The sequence below is a fragment of the Montipora foliosa genome, chromosome 5 (genome assembly GCF_036669935.1).
Source record: "Montipora foliosa isolate CH-2021 chromosome 5, ASM3666993v2, whole genome shotgun sequence".
Lineage (NCBI taxonomy): Eukaryota > Metazoa > Cnidaria > Anthozoa > Scleractinia > Acroporidae > Montipora > Montipora foliosa.
In genome coordinates this window covers 2,235,559-2,244,762 of record NC_090873.1, presented here as the reverse complement: position 1 = coordinate 2,244,762, position 9,204 = coordinate 2,235,559, and the positions used below count along the sequence as shown (strand labels likewise).

Sequence of the window (9,204 nt, the reverse complement as noted above, 5' to 3'; positions counted from 1 at the left end):
AACGTTTTTTGAAAAACTGTTATCAAAAGGAAACAGCAATAATTTTTTAACACTGACGTGAGGTAATGGGTCACCATGACAACAAAAGAGCCATCTAAAACGCCCTATATTTTAAATGTAACCCCAATTTTATTTCTGGAAAGTAATCTGCAGGCTTGGATAAAACTCTGCAAAATTTAAACAAATTCTCTGGAGCAGATTCAGAGCCACCTTCATTTTTTTAATTGAGAAGGTGGCCATGAATCCGCTTCAGAGAATTTTCTTTCTTTGCAGAGAGTTCGGTCTGAACCTGTTAATAACTTTCCAAAATAGAAATTGGGAGTCACCGAGTTCGTTTTTGAGACATAAGCGTTTGACGACAAAATATATTATGGAATTTTTAGATGGCTCCTTTGTTTCCATGGTTACTTAACACGTCACATCAATGAGTGTGTCTTGTTAAGCAATTATTGGTGTTTCACATGATACTGTAACTTTGCTGTTACATGAAACAGTTGCGTAGAGTTTGTTGAAATTGTCGAGCCTACATCTATTTGACCGAGCGCAAGATGAGGACGCTTTGGAGCGCCAAATTCAAGTTTTTTCGTGGCGAAAGGATTCAAACTCGTAGTTTCAGACTTTTTTATTCCTAGTCTTTTCGATGAAAGCAAAGAAATACTTCATATACCCTTTAAGCAAAAATGGTTTTTGGAGAAACGGACTACGACCGAAAATGAACTTAAAGTGATTCCCTTGTTTTGCACCGCGCATCTTGAACTGCGCATAACATTGCGACTTTTCGAAGATGGCGGCGTTTCTCGCCGGCCATCTGAAGAGAGAGAACAAAGGCCGTTTTTGCTGCTCAAATGATTTTAAGGGCAATCATAATAACTCTTCTGGGGTCCATGTCAATGCTGTAACACAGTCATTGTCAGGTTGTTGTCTGAGGATGTGTCCAATGAATCGGCATCTTCTTCTTCTTACCTCTTCACTCAACCTCTCCACGTTAGCCCTTTCTAGTAGCTCTCTATTACTAATCTTATCTTGCCATTTAATCTTACTTATACCCATTATCTGCAACACTTAGCTTCCCTCATTGCTTTCGCCGCTTGGTCTGTCTTCCCTTGTGCATACAAGGTTCTCACGTTCCAGTTTCCTATCCTCAACTGTGTTTTTGGGTGCACTATTGGCGTCCCCGGCTCTAGAGTTTCCACGCGGTTTTCACTCTGGGGCGTCATGTTGTGTTCCAGCTCGGTCCCCAAGATTCGGTAGATTGCCTCTAATGTGTAAGGTTTCTGTAATCATTCATTTTTTACGAGGTTAGGTGATTAGCCTAACACCCAACCCCCAACCCGGAGGACCAGGGGCTGTCCTTTGTCAGGTCTCCATCCCTCGACCAATCCGGCACAGTTGAACCCACCAGGGACTAAGTCCCCACCAGCATAGCTCTTTGGGTCACTGAGACACACAAGCTCCACCACCGCGACAAGGTGACAAACCCAGGGTGGAGATTTTTTAATGTCCGGTGTATGAATATGAATTGTGCCAAGTTTGACAAAAATCTTGATAGTACTGTGCGTCATTTTTAAAGAAATTACCTTAATAAGCTTCATTTTGGCATTTTTGTCGCAGAAAATTTATTAATATCAATATTATTAATGATATTTATAATTTATATTGCGTATATTCTATAAAATAATCATAGGCGCATTTCGAGTAAATAGCTGTCTCACCAGAAAAGACAGTAAATAAAACAAATGTAGTTACGTCTAGAAAGTGTAATAAGAAAACGCCACACTGTTCTACTCAAGCTTGTTTACACAGCTTTCGCAAGTTAATAAAATCTCTTGTAGATGTCAACAAGTCTTTGATTTTTCTATTTAGAGTTGGAAGAGGTATATGGCCAAAAAACTAGTCAAATTTGGAATCTATACATTTGCCCATTTTTTAAAGTAAGCCTAGTCTGAAGTAAAAAATGTTCCAATGTTCTTGTTTAGAAACGAATTATATGGTGTTTTTGTATTTCAGTGAAAAGGTAGAGACCCTTAAGGACAAAGAACGGCTCCAGTTGTCACTTACTGAGAAGAGCGTCAAAACAGATGCATGTCCGGCAAACTTGGAGGAAAACGAAAAAGTGGAACATGAGCATTTCGATTCCAGCAAGGATGTGATAAACGAAGAGGGCCTTGAATCACGTGGAAAGAGAGACATCACCCACACAGAGAATGTTGAAGTCGCGACAGTACCTCAGCAAAGTTTTGTTTCCACCGAAAATGTGATTCATGAAAATGCAGAGCAGTCGATTCCGGGGAACGACAGCGTTTACACGGAAGACGCTACCGTTAGTTCAATACATAATGGTGATCCAGATGACAACAAATACGATGTCGAGTCAAGAAAGGAAGAGGAGTTAGTTGAGGGAGAAAGTGATATTTATACAGAAGATGTTGAAATTTGTGCAATCCGTAATGATGAATCAGATCACAATGAAGATGCAATTCGTGAAGAGGCTTCAGTGTCGTTTATTCAAAACGGTGCCGAGACAAAGGACGTCGAGTTGTCTAAAATGCTAGATCAAGGATTTCCTCGTGGTGAAGATGTAATAAATGAGAAAAAAGAGGCGTTCTTTGCAGAGAAAGGCAGCGTTAATAAAAAAGAATCTGACATTTGCACAGTCCGTAATGTTGATGCAGATAATATTACAGAGGAGATTCGCGAAGAGGCGATTGAGGCAGTTCTTCAACCTAAAGCTGTCCAACCAATGGAAATTGAAGAGTCCATACGTTTTGCTCAAACCTTAGACCTCAGCAAAGATGTTCGTTTAAAAAAGGAGGACAAGTCAGTTGGGGAGGAAGACTGCGCTTATGGACAAGAAACATTGTGCAGAGCATTACTGAATGAAACAGAAGAGAAAAATGAGGCTTTGAACATAATGATTCCCTTAACAAACAAGGGGGATAATAAACTTTTGGATCAAGAGGTTAGTACCTTGAAGGAGGAGGTGAAGACTTGTAAGATGGAACGAGAATTTGCCCAAAGGGAGAACCTTAGGTTGAAATTTGAGACACAGCGTTTAGCTTCCAGTCAAAAATACAAAGAGAGAGAGTTGGCAAATTTGAGAGATAACATCAAGAGAAGGAAGCAGACTTTTATAGAGATGGTAGACGAGCTTGACAATGTAAAAATGAATAATAAGTATCTCGTGTATCATATTGACACTTTGGAAAAGAAACTCAAAGACAGCAAAGAAAGAAACGAGATATTACAATTCCAGCTCGATGAACTTAATGTAATGATGGAGGATTTCAAAAAGACGGTTTTTGAGGAACAAGACTACATCTACCTGCGAGAAGAAGGGAGGCTATTACAGGGATGCTTGAAATTAAGTAAAGATAGAGAAAGAATGCTAGAACGCCGAGTCGAAGGCCTCGAGGACAACGGCACGACATCAAGAACCGATACTGCCAGTTTTAAGATAACAGCCGATATGTCTAACAGGGAACTGAATGAATCAAAAACAAGCGAGAAGATCAAGGAAAGTGCGAGGCTAATGACAGAATTGGAAGCATCAGCGTTTGCCAATACCGAGGGAAAGCAAAGAGAAGCTGTGAGGAGACTCGAAAATGAAATGGAAAGCTTGCAGCTCAAATTGACCAAAAAGAATGACTTTTTAGCACAAATGGAAGCACAGTTTAAGTTAAAACAAGCAATATTTGGCGATACCGAAGATAAGTATAAAGCCACTGTGGAAAAGTTGCAAAATGAACTAGAGAGCTTGCAGATCAAGTTGAGGGAAAAGATTGACGCGATAGAGAAAAATGAATCGCTGCTTGTCGATATGGAGACCAAGCGTAAAGCCACTGTGAAGAAATTGCACAATGAAATTGAAAGCTTGGAGATTAAGTTAAGGGAAAAGAATGACGCGATTGAGAAAAATGAATCACTACTTGTCGATAAGGAGGCCAAGCAGGAAGAAACTGTGAAGAAATTGCAAAATAAAGTAGAAAGCTTGGAGATGGAGTTGAGTAAAAAGAATGACGCGATAGAGAAAAATGAATCACTGCTTGTCGATATTGAGGCTAAGCATGACATTACTGTGAAGAAATTGCACAATGAACTAGAAAGCCTGGAGATGAAGTTGAGGGGAAAAAATGACGCGATAGAGAAAAATGAATCGCTGCTTGTCGATAAGGAGGCCAAGAAAGATGAAACTGTGAAGAAATTGTTGCACAATGAACTAGAAAGCTTGAAAATCACGTTGAAGGAAAGGAATGACGCGATAGAGAAAAATGAATCACTGCTTGTCGATGTGAAGGCCAAGCATAAAGCCTCTGTGAAGAAATTACACAATGAACTAGAAAGCTTGCAGATGAAGTTGAGGGAAAAGAATGACGCGATCGAGAAAAATGAATCGCTGCTTGCCGATATGGAGGCCACGCATGACGTAACTGTGAAGAAATTGCATAATGAACAAGAAAGCTTGGAGATGAAGTTAAGGGAAAAGAATGATACGATCGAGAAAAATGAATCACTACTTGTCGATATGGAGGCCAAGCATAAAGCCACTGTGAAGAAATTGCACAATGAACTAGAAAGCTTGGAGATGAAGTTAAGGGAAAAGAATGACGCCATAGAGAAAAATGAATCACTGTTTGTCGAAAAGGAGGCCAAGAAGGAAGAAACTGTGAAGAAATTGCACAATGAAATTGAAAGCTTGGAGATCAAGTTGAGGGAAAAGATTGACGCGGTAGAGAGAAATGAACTACTGCTTGTCGATAAGGAGGCCAAGCAAGATGAAACTGTGAAGAAATTGCACAATGAACTAGAAAGCTTGGAGATTAAGGTGAGGGAAAAGAATGACGCGATCGAGAAAAATGAATCACTGCTTGTCGATATTGAGGCTAAGCATGACGTAACTGTGAAGAAATTGCACAATGAACTAGAAAGCTTGCAGATGAAGTTGAAGGAAAAGACTGACGCGATAGAGAAAAATGAATCGCTGCTCAGTATCGATATTGAGGCCAAGCAGGAAGAAACTGTGAACAAATTGCACAATGAAATTGAAAGCTTGGAGATCAAGTTGAGGGAAAAGATTGACGCGATAGAGAAAAATGAATCACTGCTTGTCGATATGGAGGCCAAGCATAAAGCCACTGTGAAGAAATTGCACAATGAAATTGAAAGCTTGGAGATCAAGTTGAGGGAAAAGACTGACGCGATAGAAAAAAATGAATCACTGCTTATCGATATTGAGGCCAAGCAGGATGAAACTGTAAAGAAATTGCAGAGTGCGTTGGGAGATAAGATGGAGACTGAGGCCAAATACGAAGGCATCGTCCAACAGCTTCAAAGTAATTTGAAAAGAGTGCAAAAATTGCTCAGAGAGAAGCAATTAGCAATGGACGAAATGGAAGTTCACCTGCAAGTAAAGGAGTCAAAGCTTTTAGTTCTGACCGAAAGGTTAAGATCTACGAATACACATAAAGATTTGGAGACTGAAAGTGTTATAGAACGCTTGACCACTGATGTAGAGAGCTTGCAAAGTTCTCTGAAAGAGAAAACAACTGCACTGGAAAAGACACAGTTTGATGTACAATGGAAAACTTCGCTTCTGGATAGCATGAATTCCAAATATGAGAACACTGTTACAGACCTTAAGGATGCCTTGAAACGAGTTCAGAACAAATTGAAGGAAACGAAATTGTTGTCAGCCGAGCTCACACAAGTTAAGAAGGAAAAGGAAAGAATGGAGGAAAAAGTTGTTGCGACTTTAATGCTGTTGGAAAAGGAAAAAATTACGGCCAAGAAGGAAAATAGAGATTTGCAAAAGCAAATTACCTTTTTTCGTGAGGAATTAAAGGCAAGAGAAAGACAAATATTGGATTTAAAGATCAAATTAAATGAGTCCAGATTTCGTCTTAAAAGATTAGAATCCGAAAAGCGAGAAACAGAATTCATTGAAAAAGAGTTCAAGGACAACCCTACTCGCAAAAAGAAGTTCTTGCAACGCAAACTGAAAGCTTCAGATGATAAAAAGTTACTTGAGCAGGATATTAATTCCTTAACACAGGAGAAGCAACAATTGACAATGGAGAATCAAAAATTGACGCAAAGAGCGTTCTGCTATGGTGATAGAGATGTGTTTGCAGGACCTCGTATACCTGTGGTAAGAGAATTTTATTTGTTCAAATATTTCTGCAAGTCGGAATTGGTTGAATGTCAAGCTTTATTATCCATCCGTATTAGTTATTGTACAGAAAAGTACGAAACGAGTTAGTTAGTTATTACCGGTTTGACTTGTTGAGTTGCTGACGTTTGTCCCGAACTTGTAACGTACAAATTTGTCGCGTTCTCGGTTGTTTACAATTCATCTGCTAAAAATATAGTGCGAACTAGTTGGGCAATAAATAGCTTATTGGACGATTTAGTGTGTAGTAGTATTGTGGGATGTCTATACTCGTCTCTGGTAATTTGACTCGCTCTACGGGCTCGTAAAATATTCCACGATACTACAAAGTATTCCACGATACTACACACTAAATCGTTAAATAAGATATATTTATCCGAGAAGGGATTAGGTATGAGAAGGTGTCTGTCTGTCTATAGGTGGTGAATCTTCTGTACAAAATTAAGGGTTCCCAGAAAAAACCCAAATTATTTCTCTGCACAATAATTAAAGACGCAGGCTATAAAACTAGAAAGCAATGGATATGAAACCAGCGTTTTGCACGGAAAAACATGCGCGAGAAAAGCACGGAGAGTTTTACGAGTGCGGTTTGTTATTGGTCACATAACAGCGCGAGAATTTTTTAGCCAATGCGCAACGTATCGCGAAATATCACCTTCTGCAGCCCTAACAAATTACTTAATAGGTATCGTTGGCTTGCACCTGACATCATTGGCGGCCATGTTTGGTGTACTGAACAACAGCGAAAAAGTTTTTTCGTGATTTGGCTCTATTATTATGCAAAACGCAAGCACAAACCAAGACATTTGTAAAGATTTCGCGTTAGAGTCAAATCAAAATCGCCCTCATGGTTTTGTTTCTGCTTTTCTTATTTGCAGTTGGTTCCTTCAGAAACAAAGGGACGAGAAATTCAAGAAAACACTAAAGACGTGACTAGTGAATTCACCAGTGATTGTGTTGCAAATAAGGATACTCCCAGGGTTACTTCAAAGAAACGGTAAGTAAACCGAGGTTTTCGAAGAGCTTATTGTGTTGCACTGAGTGCTTTTATATAGGTCAACTCTGTTGCAATTAAAACCGTGAGACGGAGCTCGTCAATCAAATTAAGTTCATGAATAATTCCTGAACTTCTGAAAAAGGCCATTTGTCGGAAATCCATTTAATTTTAATAACTCATCAGTTTATTAGAGAATTTACGGTGTTGATTTTCTTTCCATATCTCCTAAGAGACAATTAAGATTTAGTGATCCCTGATTTTCGTACTGTAAGTGTTCAATACAAATTTTTGTTTTCTTTGCCCACAGAATTTCTAAAAAGAAGCCTGGGATAACCAATAGAATTCGAGGATTTTTTACGCGAAAGAAAACCGAGAAGAGCTCTGTTCCACGACAGCAATGCTGAAGGAATTTATTTAATATTTATCTACGAGATTTTTTTTTTAAATAAAGGAACAGAGAAAAGTTAGAAATAAAATTTAACTTTATGAAAAAAAGTTAGCTTGTTCTCGAGACTATTTGGTTTTTATTTTGTTTTTCAGACTTTTTGATAGGTTATTCAACAAAATCGAATGATCTATCGATCGCAGCCATATAATTTACTCGTGTACGGGTTTTTTAAAAAATGCACGAAAATATTTCACAGTCCTTCGAGTTTGCTCAAAAATATTATTGTAAGATTCTCTAGCAGTTGATATATTGGTTTTGTGTCAATAAGCCAAGACAATTCAAGAAAAAAAGTGTAAATTATTTTTTTATAAATTTTTTAGTCAAGTGTATGTTGTGTCAGCGAAAGGTTTTCTCGAATGAAAACTTTATGGAGCTTGTGTTCATGAAAATAAATGTCGTTTATTGTAACAACATGTGTATTACCTTATTTGTCTGACTAAATAAGTTCACTTCACTTCAGTGGTTAAGGGGCAGGGCTTACAATCCGGAATTCCCAGATTCAAGTACCGTTCTGACCACTGCCTTTTATACGCAATCCAATCTCCAGTTGTATTTCCCGGCTGCTGTTGTAATCACCCAACCGGCCTGTCTTTCACCACTTGGGATTCATCATATTTTCTGTTCATCGCTATTAGTCGTTTTATGGACAATTAAGAGCACCCTGAGGGGGAGGTGACTAAGCGTATTCTTATCATACGAAATCTCTGGTAAAAGAATCACGTGGAAGTCGTTTATTTGTTTGCGCTTAATCCAGAAGAAGATTGGCATTAGCCAGAGAGTTTTCACAAGACGTGAGAATACCAAACTAACCTAATTACAATTGAATTCTTTTGTTATGAAAATGATCTCTATCTTCCCCTCACATTTTGAACTTTTGTTTGGACTCCCAAGAGACAAGCTTTTTGTGGAATGTTCATCAATCATTAACATCATCATCATCGTCATCGTCATCGTTATTGTCGTCGTCATCAATCATTGTTGTCGTCATCATCATCATCGTCACTATAATTTGTTCTTCATCTTATTTAGCTGAGCACAGGTGTTCTACAAATTGGGGAGATTGGAAATCAAATTAAATCAAAGGAGGTTAATGTTGATCAAGTCAAATGTCAGTATTGGGTTTTGATGAGAGGAGAAAAGAGGAGTAACCGGAGAGCAGCAGAGTAGCCAGCCACAAAAAATCAACCCACAAATGAGGGTTGAGTCCAAGAATGAAACCCGGGCCGCATTGCTGAAAGGAGAATGCTCTCGCCGCTGCGCAAACCCTACCCTACCCCAACCCAAAGAAAGGCAACAAGTTTTGAAAATCTATGGGAGAAAATAAAAATGATGTAAAAATGATCTATAAATACATTAAACTAGGCATGTATGCATACACGAGGAGAAAATTATTGCTCCTTTATCTAACAAATAGGATGATCTCTTAAAATACCGTCCTTTGATAGTTCGACAAGAAATTCTGCGTTGATTGGATAAGGAAAAACGTACCCTCTCTTCCAAATGGTTTTGAATTTGCATTTGAAAGGAAACAACATGGCGGAGGAATTCACATTCTGGCTGTACATTTGAATTGCTAATTACTACTAAATTATG

At 38.6% G+C, this 9,204-nt stretch overlaps 1 protein-coding gene across 1 annotated transcript; it reads left to right on the top strand.

The window, feature by feature from the left end:
- The first annotated feature begins 3,064 nt into the window (after positions 1 to 3,064).
- On the top strand, positions 3,065 to 7,988 carry LOC138002845 (putative leucine-rich repeat-containing protein DDB_G0290503). The gene is made up of 3 exons (XM_068848827.1): positions 3,065 to 6,145; positions 7,045 to 7,163; positions 7,471 to 7,988. The coding sequence occupies exons 1-3, from the start codon at positions 3,137 to 3,139 to the stop codon at positions 7,565 to 7,567; spliced, it is 3,225 nt and encodes a 1,074-aa protein (XP_068704928.1). The 5' UTR covers positions 3,065 to 3,136; the 3' UTR covers positions 7,568 to 7,988.
- Positions 7,989 to 9,204: the final 1,216 nt, after the last annotated feature.

Bases quoted from the DNA above. Each gene is read 5' to 3' on its own strand.
- LOC138002845 (XM_068848827.1), top strand. From the start codon at position 3,137: ATGGTAGACGAGCTTGACAATGTAAAAATGAATAATAAGTATCTCGTG. The intron at 6,146-7,044 runs GTAAGAGAATTT...TCTTATTTGCAG, and splicing joins CAGGACCTCGTATACCTGTG to TTGGTTCCTTCAGAAACAAA. The intron at 7,164-7,470 runs GTAAGTAAACCG...CTTTGCCCACAG, and splicing joins AGGGTTACTTCAAAGAAACG to AATTTCTAAAAAGAAGCCTG.